The sequence below is a fragment of the Lutjanus erythropterus genome, chromosome 23, assembly GCF_056507025.1.
Source record: "Lutjanus erythropterus isolate fLutEry1 chromosome 23, fLutEry1.hap2, whole genome shotgun sequence".
In the NCBI taxonomy this organism is placed as follows: Eukaryota; Metazoa; Chordata; class Actinopteri; order Lutjaniformes; family Lutjanidae; genus Lutjanus; species Lutjanus erythropterus.
The window spans coordinates 11188882-11205549 of NC_139339.1; the positions used below are offsets into that span (position 1 = coordinate 11188882).

Consider the following 16668-nt stretch of genomic DNA (forward strand, 5'->3'; position numbering starts at 1 on the left):
TACCTTTAGCTAAAACTAATGAAGTAATAATACAGTTGACGTGCAGTAAATCCTACGCTGAGAGGAGTATGGCTTCTGGAGCTGTTGAATTGTATTTCATTATACTGACAGGTGTTTCTATGATTTTTCCACCTGATATTTTGTTTCTATGAAACTAACAAACATAACTCATGAAGGAAGGATTTATTGCAGGACTGTTGTTTTAGAGTATTAGTTTTAGCTAGATTTACCTAATAAACTGGCCACTGAGTGTATGTAAAAGTAGGCAAATGTCACTTTTTATATATGCCTGTGCAAACTATGTATTTCTATCTTTTTTTTATTTTTAAAGTATTCATTACTTTATTTAAGCTGAATTTTGTTGTGAACTTTTCAGTATTTTTCAGTCAAAGTGTACAGGTAAGTTTCTGAACTTGCACTGCACATCTACTGATCACTCAGTGCACATGCTTTGTATGTGTGGAAGCAGTTTCTTTCTTTAACATTTAAGTGTTTGACATGTGTTCAGTTTAGCCATTGTAGTGCAGAGGTAGGCAGCTGCATTAGCTGCTGTTTTCAAACACCTCTACCTCCTCCTGATGGTTTGAAAGTAAAACATCCATCTGCTACGAGTAAAGTCAACTTGTTTAAGAGTTCCAACTAGCTACCATGTTAAAATTCACCTCTGTCGTTTGTCAACAATTTCTGGGAAATGGGACCTACAGAGAAGACTGTTTTCTCTCTTTGTATGAAAACAAACAACATTAATCAAGACTTGTAAAGGCAGAATATAAAAAAAGAATGTCCCTCCTGTCACGGAGGAGGACTGAGACGCAGACTGGTCAGTTGTGACTGGGATGGGGAGAGTCTGGCAGGTTGTTTTGTTGGCCAGACTGATGAGGCAGGACAGCACTGTAGCTGATGAGTAAGCTTTGTGGAAGTGTCGGTTGATGGGGATCACATCATGGTTTGCGGTGGGAGGATAAATGTTACTTTGGATTTGTCACTGATGATGAAGAGCTTTTTTGTCAGAGGGAAGAAGAAATGCTTAGTCTGAGACAGGCATAGCACCTACTGTAGGCTTCAGGGCTCCTCTGTTAAAATGAATGCTGAAGAGGCGAGAGCAAAGGACACTGGAGTCTGTTTAAAGCCTTTTTCACCTACATGGAACTGAAAAGTTGGTTCCTAGCTAGAATAAAAAAACAGCCGTTTTTACTGAGGTCTTGATAGATCCAAAAATTTGTGCCTGCACCCAAGAAGACTCACAAATGTACACCCAGGACCAACAGCTGGGTATCATTATGATAAAAAATTATGACACCAGTACCCTTAAAGTGATACTAATCTGAGATGCCAGATGGTTTGTTGCACAGAACCATCTGGGAAGTCGTCCTTAGAAAATGTTTGGAAAAGGATGCACCACTTTTGGTGCAAACACAAATGGATAACTTGTACTCTGGCAGGATGGATCCTTGCATGATCTTGTGAGTCCAGCATCCTCACAAGGTAAACGGAGTGCTTCATTCGATACCTTTCTCGAAGGTTTTTGCAAAACATTTGTGGTGACTGACTGCAAGCAAATTCATATAAATAGTGATTTTTTCCCGATCTTGGCACCAAAGGGATTGAATGCAGGTAGGAAATGAACCGGGAGCCCCAACACATTGCATGTGCACCCTGAGTTACAGGGGCACCCCATATTACGAATAATGTTAAAAAGACCCAGCTAAAAGGTGGATCTGAACCTGTACGTGTCCCAGGTCCTCAGCCTACGGTGGGATTGTGACGACCTCTACCTTAAACGGAACTGGTTCAAGAACCAGAGCTAACTTGATGATGAAGGCCTTTTTTTTACTTCATCATCAAAAACTGCCGTTCATTATGTAGATCTGATCTTTTTTAAGATCCACAATAAGTCTCATTGTAAGACTTTTTCTTTTTTAAACTTGGACCAAGGACCTGGAAAACAATCCTGTCCACAAGTGACTCAGCACTTTACATCCTGCACCAGAGCAGAGAAAAACCTACAATCCTGCTAAAATCCCTGATATGGAAGAGATTAGATGAGCCTGTACAAACAGTATGTTAAAAGCTTTACTATAATCAAATGTTTATGAGATTAATGCTTGGAATGATTAAGTCTGTTGGATAAAAAAAACAAAGAGTATCACAGAATGATTATTTAACATCCTTGTGTGAAGAGAAAAGGTTTCACTTTGAGAACTGTCTGCGTTGTTAAAGAGAAGGAGTGTGGCGTACAGTACAGTAACGTCACACACGACAAACCACCATGAGACTATTAAGCACAGAAGGGAGTTCAGATGTCATGTGAGTGTGAGTACAGTGAGTCAGGGCTGTGGATCAGTTGCGCAATAGACAGGTTAGCAACTTTTTCCTACGAGTGTGTCAAGAAATAGGGACATGAATGAAAAACTGACTCCAAGACTTAATGTACTCACCATAGCGTACTATACACTAAATGTCATATTAAACATTCATTGTTTTATTCTTATCTTTGAATACATAAGCTCTTTATGTATCACATTCAGTAACTGATTTTGTCAGTGAGTAGTTTCTCCTCATAAATTCCCAAAAAGAATACAGTAATTATCTTGAAACCAGTATTCACCATCAGTTCACACCATCCGATAAGTAGGTAGCTGTTATTGTGTATGTTGGCTCAGTAGAAAGACTGACACACTAAATGGAGCAAGACCTTAATTAGTATAACTGAAAACACCTGAGTTTACCTACTATTCTATACTATTGTTTTATTTGTTACTATAAATATGGCTGCTGTGAAAAATATCTATTATACCCTATGGGGATGTCAGCTTCAGGTGCAAAATACTACTAGGAAGTTAAATCTAAACTTACCGAAACTTTTTTAGTTTCCTTGAACACTACTGAAAATGAAAGGGAGTCTGGCTCAACTAAACTTCAGCAGGGCTCATTTTTTCGCCCTTTATTTTTCCACAAAACTTATTCTCGGGTGGAATAATAATCACTTATTATTTATTTCATGTTGTGGCAACTGGAAATTCCAAAATTTCAAGCCAATATAGTCATTATTAAAGCACCGTTCTCTGTGGATGAATACATAATTTAGAATATTTCAAATTATGCCTTTGAGACTAGAGCTAGCGCACATTTGACACGCAAAAAAACGCAAATTTCAGTTAAATATCGCATGTTTTCGAGTTTCTGCTCTCTCTCTCTCTCTAGCTGCTAACTGCTGGGCCTCGGTCATATGACAAGGACAGCTGCCTCTTCACCGCCCTGCCCTACGTCTGTACGCGCAGCGGTTGATCAAAATAAAATAGTTCCTCGGAATATTGCATCATATATTTTAAACCAGCTCAAAAATAACTGATTCCAAAGGGAGATACTGCACTTGAATAATAACGGATTTTTGCTTCACGATTGTGGTTATAGGTGGTCTGGGATAGTGTAAAGTACACCCTGCGAACAAGCCTCTCCCCTACGTCATATTGTTATTGTATCCCTCCGCCGCAGTCGCACTAGGAAAACAGCTGTGGCGAGCTAGCAGCTAGTTAGCATCGTTTGTTTGTGTCGTGTGTGTCAGCGATTTGAGTCGTTCCTTGAGCAAACCGCTATCGTACAGCCGCGGAGTGACCGACTTGTTGTCTGTCATCTCTTTTAACGATGAAGTTTCAATACAAAGAGGAGCACCCTTTTGAGAAGAGGCGGTCTGAGGGCGAGAAAATAAGAAAGAAGTATCCGGACAGGGTACCAGTAAGTAGCTAACGTTAGCTTGGTGGCGATATCAATGTTGTTAGCATTTTGACAGGGAGCTAGATTGCTGACGCTAAGCTCAGCCAACTAATTATTTGCGACAGTTACTGTCCGTATAGAAAGTAATAATTTGATTATGTGATTCGGTTGTAGCTACATATAACTATCCTTATTTTTCTCCATAGTTGACTGCCACGTTAGTAAACAGCACACTAGCTAGCTTATAATGCTAACGTTAGAGGTTAACCAAAAAGGATTGCGGCCGCACTGTCCAGGCCAGCTCCTTGTAATCCTTCCGGGTGTGTATTTATTTGAACTAAATGTTGCAAATTTATGAAGACAGACCATTTATAACAAAATTATATAATGCCTGTGGTGGTTATCAGTGAAAGACACACGGTCTGAGATGTGTACAGTCTGGTTATGGTCTGAACCGGGAGGCTGCTGGGTGTAGTTTTAGGTTGTATGTTGAAACGCTAATAGCAGCGCACCTTAAAATAGTTTCCTTGTGTCAACAACCAGGAGACTTGTTTACATCGCCCTACTTCTTGCAGATAGATTGTATCGACCACAGCCTTTGGCCCTTTGCCACTCAGACAAGACCTGACTCGTGTGACGAGGTCAGAATGGGCTTTCTGTCATGTATGATGAGCTTGATTTGTTTTTAGGATAGCAATCCAGTGTCATAGCCGTTCCTTTGAATCTTATCTCAGGTAGACAATGATAAACCTTTTGTCAAATGTAAATCAAAAACTCATTTGTTATGTAAAAGATAAAAAAAGTAAAATAGCAAATCACAAGCTCCCAGAACACAAAGTGACATTTAAAATGTCGTTTTGTTTGATCTATACTCCTAAACTGGGGCTGCAACCAACAATTATTTCAGTATTGATTAACCTGTAAGTCTTAATCAATCAGTCTATGAAATCTCAAAAGATTGTGGAAAGTGCTCGGCATAATTTCGCAGAGCCCAAAGTGATGTCTTTAGATAGCTGCTTTTGTCCAACCAACACCCTAAAACCCAAAGACTCTTTATTTACTGTCAGAAAAAACAAAGAAAAGTAAGAGATCCTCTTATTCAAGAAGCTGGAATGGGGCAGATGTTTGATGTTTTCGCTTGAAAAATAACTGAAACAATTAGTCAATAATTAAAATGGTTGGCAACAAATTTTCTTGCGATTAACAGAGTCGTCATTGTAGCTTTAATCTGGTTTCTCTACCTTTCATTTTACTGCTGTACTGCTGCAACTAAGTTTATTTCCATTTTAGAGTAGTCTGCTAGTAATTTCTCAATAAATCAAATACTTATTTGATCTTTTAACTGTCAGGGAATAGGAAAAAAAAATTCCATCAGAAACTATCAGAGGTTGTTTTAATATATAATCCAAATGCTACAGACATTAATTTTTACTGTTATAGTTGAAGACAATAAAACAACAGTGATACATTTTCTATCAGCAATAGACACTTCATCAATACCAATAAAAAGAAAATTGTTCAGTAAAATGTTCAAAAATACAATTGATAATTAAAAATCTATCAGCATATTGTGTTGCTTTTTCCTACTTATACTAAAGTGAGCCTCCCTCTACATTTTTAATGTCACACTAAGTAGGCCAGGGCAACAGAACAATAGTGATATGTATCAGCAACAGACAGTGGTTCAGTAGCAGTAAGAAATATTTTCAATAAAATGTTCCATAGTTTCACTTTACTGTGATTAAAGACTCTTTTTCTTTAACGTCAGTCAATGCTAAGAAAACCAAAATATATTCAGGCTGGAACCACTACATTTTTGCTTAAAAAATTAACTTGGTTGTTAAAAAAATGTTGCCGTTAGTTTTTCTGTCCATTGTTGTAGCTCTTCGGTGAGTGCCACTGCTTAGTGTGTGGGTAGGTTGTATTTTACTCACTATTTTTAGACCGAAAGGAAGAAACTTTCCCTCCAATCTTCTGTACTCAATCCTCTGTCTGAGTTGCAAACACAGAGACATACTGGTTTCCTTCGAACTGAACAACCACAACATTCTTGGGTAGTTCTTCGTCATTTAAATACATATAAATGAAACAGCGCATCAGGGTTAAATATATTTAATTCTTCGCATCACTGCATTTTCAGATCCCTTTTCTGAAAAAGGTGAAATACTATTAAAGTACTTCTCACTCGAAACCCACAGCCCTTGTTCAGTGTGAAATGTACTCAATTCATGTTTTGCGATAATTCTTGTTCTTCTTTTTTCAGGTAATTGTGGAGAAAGCCCCCAAAGCCAGAATAGGAGATCTGGACAAGAAGAAATACCTTGTCCCCTCCGACCTGACAGGTAAACGTGTGCTAAATTCCTGAGCAATATCAAATATTATCATTATTAACAGATACTAGTACTAGTACAAAACAAAATACACTAGTACAGTATGTTGTAGCATCAAATATTATGTATAAGATAAGATAGAACTGTATTAATCCAGAAGGAAATTTGTGTGCCAGAGATTGCTCCAGTGATGTAGAATGAACAATGGAATGTTAAATATAGAGTGTATAAAGAGTGAATTTATTAGAAATGACACTGAAAGTCATATCCAGTGAAAATCGATAAAAAATTAATATTGCACATGATGATGAATGTAACACATTAATCATAATATTGTACATAAAAATAATAATTGAAAGTAGAGCCTGACCAATATTATCAGCGCTGTCACAGCTCTATCGGTTTATATCAGCATATTTCGCGTATTTGTTGTCTGATATGCACATATATGAAAAAAAAAATAAAAAGTGCATAATGCAGATTGCTTTAGAGGCAGCATTCTGTGTAGATTAGGAATAGATAATATAGGAATATTATTTTTTACTTCCTTAAATTGGGGCATCGGCCCCATCAGTCCAGTATCAGTTGTGCTCTAATGAAAAGTAGTATTACACTTTATTATGAACAGAATATGTGATATTAAACCTACTGTTGTACATGAAAATACTAATATAACTGCTACTTTCTTTCATCAGTGGGCCAGTTTTACTTCCTCATCCGGAAAAGAATCCACTTGCGAGCTGAGGACGCTCTCTTCTTCTTTGTAAACAACGTCATTCCACCCACCTCAGCTACCATGGGACTGTTGTACCAGGTACTCATTTTCTAACTCACTGACCTGCTCTCAGACTATCTGTTTATCAGCGTATTGTGTTGTTGTTTTTTCCTACTTACACTCTACATTTTTAATGCTATACTAACATATTTTCTCTCTCTCTCAGGAGCACCATGAAGAGGACTTTTTCCTCTACATTGCCTACAGTGATGAGAGTGTGTATGGGAGCAGCCAAAGGGAAATCTGATCCCACTTACCATCCCCCCCTCCAACCACTACCCACCTTTCTGAGACCTCCACCACCATTCATTCATTTAAATATTAAAATCCAGCTCAGCAGCCTAGAGTTCCCAGAGTAAATATGTCAAATGCACTTTCACGTCCCCCCTCCATACATTACCCCTCTCTTTCCCATCCATTTATGTCTTTATTATTCTGCAGTCTGAATTGTATTTGCCTCCAACTTTTCTTTTCAGTAGTGACTTGGGTTAAGTGGTCTCGTGGCCAGTTATTTTTCTAGCGTCATAATTGATCATACTTTAACTGAAAACTCTGAGAAAGAATAACACAATGTTAGAACTAGGCCGTAATTATAGCTACCCCAGGGTTAATGGAAGAAAGGCATAGTATGTGAGTTCAAATCAGCTCTTCTCGACAATGAAGATAGTTATTAGTTGTCTGCTTTTGTTGGCTTACAGGTGGATTAAAGTGTGTTCTGAGTTTAGGGTAGGGAATCAAGTACCAGTTGAAGGCGGAGTAAAGGATAACTGTTTTGCAGCAGTTCTGTTCCTAGAAAAACTGAAGTGGCTAGGTAATTTTTATTAAAAAATCACCAGGTACTTATGTCTGTGAATGGGAATTTAGTGGGTCACGCTGCATCTGATCTTAGCAAGGAGTATAATAGAATTCAGACTTAACAATCATCCTCTGCTTTCAGTGGTAAGACTTATTATGTTGACTGCTACTATGATTATTGATGTTATTATTGTTAATTTTAGATGGCTTAATTTCTAAAGGTATTGTAAAGCTGAGTGCAATTTTCTCTTTTTTTAAGTTTGTCTCCTTTTTTTTAAAAAAGAAAAAAAAAGATTTGAACTCTGTATACAGCTGCATTACTGGCTCTTTCTCTCCACTCATGACCATACATGATAAAATGTGATGAAAAGCTATCTGTGTTTTGTGTCTTTATTCTGATTTTTTTTTAATGCTTTTTCTTTAATTTTCACTTGTTAGAGGTTCAACCTTAAGCTCTTGTAGCATGGACTGCAAACTGACCAGATGCACATTTGTCTCAGGATGTCACAATCTATACAACATATAACACCATGAAGTGTTAATGTAGTTCAGCCTTTGTCCTCGTTTGCACTGGTTGCCTTATCATATCAGCTACTGTTGCTACTCAAACAATGTGTGTCTTTCAAAGCCATGCAGTGCCACATATCTATAGTCTTTCTTTTGCAAGAAGCTAATTTAACTAAACGTAAGATCCACTGTTTTAACAATGGCTTATTTCAAACATCACAAAAACTATTTACAGAATGGGAAGAAAGGGAGCAAAAATTTAGAAAGAAAATCAGGCACTAGAAATATACATACACTGTTGGAAAAAGGAGCAAGGCAAATTAAAAAGGTTTTCTAGAGGAAAATAAAGTGATACAAATGTACAAAAGACAACCAAGATCAGTATACAGTTTTGTTTTTTATCTTTGATCATTTTTAAGTTTTGAAAAAAAAAAAAAAAAAGTACCTCTGATAGACTGGGTATGACCAGGTGTGTGTGTATGTGTGTGTGTGTGTGTGTGTGTGTGAGGCGGGGGGATTCCAGAATTGAAAATGCAGAACAGAAATTAGTTTGGAGTTTTATTATGAAATATTGCATTCCCCGCTAAAAATGGACTAAAAAGAAACCATCTACACCAATTCCAAATAGGAATCACAGTCTATACTGAAACATTGCATGGACTGAAGAATACAAATGAAAATATTTGAAATGTGTAAAACCCTAAATTTCTTTATTGCTTCATACAAGGTACCACCATGTATACAGTTTTCATTTTGTCCTGTTTTAAATATTTGTCGTCAAATTGTTTGAAAATAGTTGTATAGCTTGAACATGATATATATTTATTTCTATACAGTTATTTATATAGTGTTTATAATGATAGTAAAAAAAAAACTCAAACGTAATACATTAGAATTTCCCACAATGCAGTTCAGAGGGAAAAAATCGGAACTCGTCATCTTTGGCACCGGAAGTTCAACATTATCAGCCGGGCTGAAAACCTCTCCGTCTGTTTATATTTTGGACAGAAGTTTTGATTTTATGTGGGTTAACTGCTCCACATATTGAAGTGACCTCACTTTGAAAACCGCAAGACGGTTAGGTTCTTATTAAACGACCCACAAAGCAACAAAAGTAAGATTTTTGTACTCTACCACCACATAATAGTATATTAACGTGAACTAAAGATGCATACAAATGCGTAGCGTTAGTGCTAAGCGGCTATCGCTAGCTAACTCAAGTTAACGTTTGCTCCCTTGAGTGTTTAAAAATGAAACTTTCGCCGCTGGTTTGGATGTTTTAATCTCCATATACTATCTTAAACTATACCGTAGAAGTTGATGTTGCTACGACATTAAAATACACTGTCGGTTAATCGCAGCTAAAGCTAACAATGCTAACTTAGCTGTTAGCCGAATAGCAGCTAGCTAGGCCTTTTACCGTTTCACCGGAGGTATTACTACAGTTTACACTACCAGTGAGATAGTTGACGCTGATAAATTTGATTTTGATTCTGGTATTTATTGCAACCCATGACAACTGTTTAAAAAATGTTCTCCGCCTCAGCTGGCCCCTCCACTACCTGTCACCATGCCCGCCCTGCTGGAGAGACCCAAGCTGTCCAATGCGATGGCCAGAGCCCTCCACAAACACATCATGAGGGAGAGGGAGCGCAAGAGACAAGGTGCTCTGTCTGTCAGTGTGTCTGTGTGTGTGCGCACCCGTCTGTTTCAAAAGTTGGTTAGCAGACTGTCACAACTGAAGAGATAGAAATATTGAAGTTTCCATCCGGCAATTAGTCTGTTTAATGTAAAAATAAATAAATAACCACAGCTTTCCTCCTCCCACTCTGATTTCTGCGTCGCCACGTTGGAATATACATCAGCATCTATTCATTCTTCTCCTAAATATGCAGCTTTCTCTGCCCACCCATAAGTATACTGTGAACATTACACATTATGTAATGTGTCATATTGATATTTATGTGTAATGTTACAGATAACTCTATAACCTAAAATATTTACTTTGTGATGTTGTGAAATAACATTACAAAGTGATTACACGCCCCCCTGCAGACCAGCTGTTGGGGGGGGGTGGGGTAAAAATATAGAAATACTGAGTGAAATGAAGTTGGTTGAATATTTTTTGTTTGTTGATACTATCATGCCACAAAAAATCAACTTTTGAAACAGTTTTTATCAGTTGCTTCCCCAGTTATTGTTAATCATTGATATTATTTGTTGGGTGGGGTGTATAAACCTGTTTTTTGGCATTTGAAGGGGGGCCACACCAGAGAAAGTCTGGGAACCACTGGTCTAGTTTTTAGTTGACTAAATATTATTACATTTTAACAGACTTAGATCAAATTACAGTGTAATGCATCATTTAATTTTTGCTCTTGAATTTCCAAATGCATGATATACCTCTGGACATCAATTAACCTGTTATTCACGTTCAATATACTATATTTCTCCTTTCTCCCATCATATGTCTGACATTCTGTGTACCACATTTTGTCAGACTTGGACTTTTTTGTTACACATTTGTTTGTGTTTGTGGACAGTAACATTTATATACACAATATTAATTATCTGTAGCATGCCAATATGTCTTTTAATTTAAGATCTAAGAGCAGAAACTCTGGGTCATTCCCTTCTCTAATCAGTTAAGGATAGTTGTGGTTTCTTTTACCTTGTATCGTATTTTAAGTTAAGGGAAAACACACTGTTGCTTACACATTGCTGTGATTGTTGCTCCACGTTGTTTACAAAGTATTTTGTGTCTTGTCACATCACATATGAAATTTATTCAGCTGTCTGTTCCTTTCTTTCTCCCCAACTTTGATATTACTTTACAGTTTATGAGACATGCAGCAAGTGCATGCTAGTTGACTTCTCAGATAGATCGTACTGTCCACTTGGACAGGATGTGCATCCAACCTTTCTACCACACACAGAGACTGCATCTCTCTCCAACTTGTCCCTCCCTAACATCTTTGTCTTGTTTCTGTTTGTTGACAAAAGTGTCAGTAGTTCCTGTCATCATATTAGTTGTTATTGTCAGTGAAAAAATGTTGTTGCAAAAACTGACGAAAATTATTAGGCAACAAAATTAACATTGATTGGATTAAATTCCATTCAGATTGGTGAAGTACTTGATTAACTGTATTAACAAATATTTTCCTATTAATACTTTGTGTTGTGTTATAGCTTCTTTATTTTAAGTTATAGATCTAAATGTGTTTTTCACCACGTAACAACATGAATACCATTTTTCAGAGGAGGAAGAGGTCGACAAAATGATGGAGCAGAAGATGAAGGAGGAGGAAGAGAGGAAGAGGACAAAAGAAATAGAGGAGAGGATGTCTCTGGAAGAAACCAAAGAACAGGTTGGTGATAAAAACACAAACTGCATAGACGTTTCTACAGCAAGCTGTGCTTCCAACTATAGCAAAATGTTTTCTCATAATATGTTAATCAACCCCAAATCTCCACCTCAGGTAATGAAAATGGGAGAAAAACTACAGGGTCTCCAAGAAGAGAAGCACCAGCTCTTCTTACAGCTCAAGAAAGTCCTTCATGAAGAGGAAAAGAGACGCAGAAAGGAGCAGAGGTAGCGAGGATGCCACTGCTTGTGTTTTCTATTTCATTACATAAAGGTATGACAGAAGTTTAGTCAAGTATTTTTGGTGCTCAGTAGCATTTCCATGCCTTATGTCCTTTCTAGTGATATCACAACACTGACATCAGCCAGCTACCAATCCAGCCTGCCCATGCACGCAGGGCAGCACCTCCTCAGTATTCAAGGTAAGGCAGTTTGAAGTATTATGAATCACCCAAACTCATCTGTGTTATCTGGAAAATAGTCATTGCCTTTGTGTCATCATGAGTATTAGTGAACTGATCCCTCTATTGTCCTGTCAGGCAGTCCAGTCAGCCACAGTCGACCAGGTGCTCTGCTTGGAGAACGTAGCAAACAGCTTTTCCCAGCTGCTGTGATTCCAGTGAGTAAAGGGCTGTTTCACTCAAAGAACTCTTGTCATAAAATATCACTGTTTAACCACAGATACTTCTCCATAGCTTGTGTATAAGTATGAATAAGTTGTCTTAATTTCTCTGATACTCAGAGTCTTACACTATTTAATCTGTGTGCTTTAGGAGAAGCCGATTTAGAAACCAGTATTGCGTATCACACTGTTTACCCTCCTCCTTTTCCTGTTCTTTTAGGCACGTCACTATCAGACGCCAGGCTTCAGCTCAGGCTCTGCAGAGCACGGACAGTTCAGCGGGGGCCAGGGGGTCCATGAGCCCTATGGGGTGGCTCAAGCCCAGCATCCCTCCACCTACGCCCCAGGACCATCTGTACCCGTCAGTTTTGCAAGCAGCTCTCAGATCAGAGGTAAAGGACACATGTGGCTGTGATCACACATAACTTGTGATATACAGAGATTTTCCAGGTCCTTAAAAAGTCTAAAATCCAATAATATAAATATGATTTTCACGAGTTTAAAAAATTGAATTTATGAAGTTAACCTTCCTTTTCTAAAGTTTGGATCAGAACAACTGCAAAACAAAACCAAGTACATGATGTCCAGGAAATAGGTCTTAATACATTACATTCACAATAGTCTTAAAATATCTTAAAAAGTATTCAATTTAACCTGTTGAAACCTATAGAAACCCTGAATATAAGACAACACGTGCACAGTTAAATAACATCATTTTGGTTACATGACACATACAGTCCTGATGTTAAAAAAGTCCTGTAATCTTGATATGAATTTCCCAGTTCAGTAGTCTTTTAATCAAAGTTACAGTTTGTGCTTGATGTGTCATACTCTGATCAACAGCCTGAACCAAATGAAAGTGGGATGTGGTGGTTGTAATGAGACTGAGTTTCTTTTGTTCTCCCTCAGGTGCGTCTGCGTTTCAGGCCATGCAGTACCTCCCCCACCAGCAGCCTGGATACCCCGTGCACAGTCACTTCACCTCCCAGCCAGGTCAGTTCCACTGTTGTCATTGTCCTCATGTCCCCACTGTTGTTTCATTACTACAGACTTCTTATGACTATTAATAACAATCAAATAACTTGAGGTGTAACAGTACGAGCATTTGTCCTGAATTGGTCGGTACAGTACATTTGGATCGGTATGTCACTTCTGTAGTTCGGCATGTCCCGTGCCCAAACTGGCAAAATTGTCTATTTATATCTACTACTCTCACATGTGGAACAGAAATTCTAGACCACAAATTTTACCCAGGGTTTTTGGCAGTGCACCGCTTGTTGTGTAATAGCTGTAGCATGTTAGTTGGCTTCGCCTGGTCAGACAAGCTCATGTAGCGTCTTTGCTTGGGGTTAGTAACATTGAAAAAGATTAGAGTCAAACTGTGTGCCAGCATTGTTCAATTGAAGTTTTGTCAGTGGAAACACAACAAACGGGGTGGAAGGTGAGTCCTTCTCCCCACAGTACCTACTGTAGATTCAGACCAATGCTCTGTGTTTGATGTCAGTGGTAAAAAAAATAAATAAAAGATCTCTCTGTCTCATGCAGGATACATTCCTGGAGCAGGAATCCCCCTCCAGAAGCAGCTGGAACATGCCAACCAACAGTCGGGCTTCACTGATGCAGTAAGAACCTTTGAAATGTAGATGCTTCAGCAAAGTCTTGATAGAAACCCTTAAAGTTTCACTAAAATATAAAATATAAAATATATCAACTGTCAGCATCAGCTTTATAAAACACTAAGTAATGTATTCTAAAAGGTTTGTTTTTAAAAATGCTGCTGTGTGCTTAAAGTCATTACTTCCTTCCTGATCTGATTATATCTTTTTTGTTCTGTGTCTCGTTGTTGTTCTCACAGGGTGCTTTAAGGCCGATGCCTCCGCCAGCCATGCATCCTTCTGCTCCAGGACTGCTGCCCACACCGTCGATGGCGGTCCAGATTCCCACTGCAAAGGTGAATCCCCGAAACACACACACACAGACCACACAGGGTTTCCACTGGTCTTTAAAGAGTCTGAAATCCTTAAGTATGAATTTTAGGCCTTAAAACGTGTTAAATATGATTGTAACAGGTCTTAAAAATGATTGGATATGAGGTCATTACTTTTATAAAATTGCATTAACTTAAGTCTCATTGATGCATCATAAATGTGTTTTGGGGAAATATTTATGTTGCTAATTCTGTAATAATTATAAAACAAAACCAGCATGGAACCAATTTGAAATAAGCTGCTTATGTAAAAAAAACTTTTATTTACTTTGCAAGTAACTCTTGGACTCTGATTTTCCTTCGAATCAGTCCATTTTTGTCAGTATGGATGTGAAAAAAGTCTAAAATTGCATTCATAATAGCCGTAAAAGGTCTTAAATTTAACTTGCTGAAACCTGCAGAAAGCCTGTTTAACCCTGTTCACTGATTCACTCTGTTGGCACAAGAGTGAAAGGCAGAGTGCTCTGTTCCTGTGCGGAGCCTGTGACAGGAGTGTGCACACAGCTCCTCCTCTTCTGGCGCCACCCTGAGGCCTTTCACTTCAGGCTGAATGGCAAAGTTGTCTGTTAGTTTTTGTCCATCTAACAGGTTTGTTTTGTGGTGTGTAACGAGCGTTACAGCCTCACGGGGCTGTTCTGTTTTGGTCGCCATGCCACTTTAAAGTTGTGTACACATGATCATCAGTTTGAGCCACAGTTTTCCAATCTGCAGGGCAGTGATGGCGTAACCTGCAACAATTCCTCCTTCAACTGTGCCTACTGCTCACATTTTCCTCAATGTTTGTTGTCTGTCAAAGCACTAAATAAACTCTGTTTTTAAAGGTGCTATATAAATAAAGTTCTTCTTATTATTTAAACTTTACTTTTGATTAGAGCTGACCTTTAAAAGTGCATCCAAACAACCTTAGGAGGTTATAATGGACTCCCTTTTGATATCAGACTCCCTAAACTGTCATTTTGTGTCTTTTCATGATGGACAATCTTGTATTTGAGAGAATAACACTGGCGGTTGTGATTTCATCGTGTTGTCCCATGTTTCCACCACCAGTCCCCGTTCCAGAGCTCTCCCCAGGGTGCTCCTCGCCACGGTTTCCTCCCCCACAGCCAGAGCGGCCAGAGGTTCTACCACCACGGCAAGTAACTCACGGCCACCTTCACCTTCATCATCGCCAAGATTTCACAGCTGCACTCAAGATTCTGGAGAACCTTTTGGATGAGGAACAGATCTTCAAAATAGTCATGAACCTGGTCTATGCCATTTGATTTGTTTTATATCTTGTATAGTACCCTGTTTTGAGCTTTGTTAATGAGTTAATCAGCGGTCCTCACGCTTATGTGTTTCTGATTTTTTTTTTTTTGCGTAACTTCAAATGATGTTGATTTGTAAAATAGATTATTATTTTACCTACAGTGTAAAGCCATTCTGGAGGTGCTTACGCACACTACAATGTTAATATCTTGTACAAAGCCAGACTGCATGAACCAGAGCTTATTCTTTGCATACTAACATTCAGAATTACAACACCAGTGGAGGGTTTAATGTCTCGTGGTAAACTTTGCTCGTGGAAAAGTAGCAAAAAAACAGAGTAGAGGTAAATATTCAGTGTCATTTAGACTGGGTCGCACCAACAGAGATTAATTAATCTGAGTTTAGCAAAAGTATGTTTAAAATTGCTAAATCCAGATTTAAAATTTAGAAGAGCTCTGTTGCACAATCAAAAACAAATCTCAGTTTAGTGATAGAAACAAAAGTAAAGTGAGATGCAAGTTTTTAGCTAGCTGGCTAAAAACTTAACAAAAAGTTGCATTGTTTGGTAGCTTGTTAATTTTTTTTTTTTTTAAAGCTTGCTAGCTCACTAAAAAGTCAAAATGTTACCTTGTTTGATAACTCCGCTAAAAAGTAACTTAACCCATTTTTCCTCAGTCCATCTCAGAAATGTGTCTGTTTTAAGTTCAACCTTTTAGAGTTTGAATTTGTGGTGCAACAGATTTAAATTTAACCTAGGATTAGAAAAAACTTCACTGAATTTTAAAGAGAGGGTTAAATTTAATCTTCCTTAATTTAATTTTAAGATGCTTTAAACTTTGGTGCAGCATAATTTAAAGTTAAACCAGGATTTAATCTGCTTTAAAAATTAATCCTTATTGATGCAACCCAGCCTGAGTAGCTGAATTTAGAATATATGGATCAGACTAACATCTGCACACAGATGAGCACGGCTACAGCTGAGACATAATGATGTATCTAAAAGACTGAATTTCACTGTGCTGCTGACTCCCAGCTGATCACATTAGACCCATTAGGGTTAGTTACCACAAACCGAATCAAGACAGCCATTTTTCTGAGGTTTTACAGTGTTTAAGCGTTGTCCTCTTCTCCAGCATAAAGAAGTTCAAGTCTCTGCTGTTTTTAAAGCTTTTACATTGCTAAATAAAACCATAAGCAAATGCCACATCCAACAGTTTGTGTCATCTTTATTTTTTTTATTTTTATTTTTATTTTCGGAGACATTCTGCACAGTTTGGACTCGCCGTATGAACACAAAGTAAGGATACCAAACTGCCACAACTTATC

General features: G+C 38.0%; 2 protein-coding genes across 2 annotated transcripts; both read left to right on the plus strand.

Moving 5' to 3' along the window:
• The first annotated feature begins 3498 nt into the window (after positions 1-3498).
• gabarapb (GABA(A) receptor-associated protein b) lies at positions 3499-7988 on the plus strand. The gene is made up of 4 exons (XM_084711839.1): positions 3499-3735; positions 5978-6056; positions 6740-6858; positions 6986-7988. Exons 1-4 carry the CDS (start codon positions 3646-3648, stop codon positions 7064-7066), a joined length of 369 nt encoding a protein of 122 aa, XP_084567965.1. The 5' UTR covers positions 3499-3645; the 3' UTR covers positions 7067-7988.
• A 1086-nt stretch (positions 7989-9074) lies between these two features.
• Positions 9075-15919, plus strand: gps2 (G protein pathway suppressor 2). Its single transcript, XM_084711655.1, has 11 exons — positions 9075-9235; positions 9668-9785; positions 11380-11489; positions 11601-11713; positions 11828-11907; positions 12025-12104; positions 12328-12499; positions 13017-13100; positions 13653-13729; positions 13963-14058; positions 15142-15919. Exons 2-11 carry the CDS (start codon positions 9692-9694, stop codon positions 15232-15234), a joined length of 999 nt encoding a protein of 332 aa, XP_084567781.1. The 5' UTR covers positions 9075-9235; positions 9668-9691; the 3' UTR covers positions 15235-15919.
• Positions 15920-16668: the final 749 nt, after the last annotated feature.

Coding starts and splice junctions, on each gene's coding strand:
- gabarapb (XM_084711839.1), top strand. CDS start 3,646: ATGAAGTTTCAATACAAAGAGGAGCACCCTTTTGAGAAGAGGCGGTCT. Junction 3,736..5,977: donor AGTATCCGGACAGGGTACCA/GTAAGTAGCTAA, acceptor TTCTTTTTTCAG/GTAATTGTGGAGAAAGCCCC. Junction 6,057..6,739: donor TGTCCCCTCCGACCTGACAG/GTAAACGTGTGC, acceptor TTCTTTCATCAG/TGGGCCAGTTTTACTTCCTC.
- gps2 (XM_084711655.1), top strand. CDS start 9,692: ATGCCCGCCCTGCTGGAGAGACCCAAGCTGTCCAATGCGATGGCCAGA. Junction 11,490..11,600: donor TGGAAGAAACCAAAGAACAG/GTTGGTGATAAA, acceptor TCTCCACCTCAG/GTAATGAAAATGGGAGAAAA. Junction 13,730..13,962: donor AGTCGGGCTTCACTGATGCA/GTAAGAACCTTT, acceptor TTGTTCTCACAG/GGTGCTTTAAGGCCGATGCC.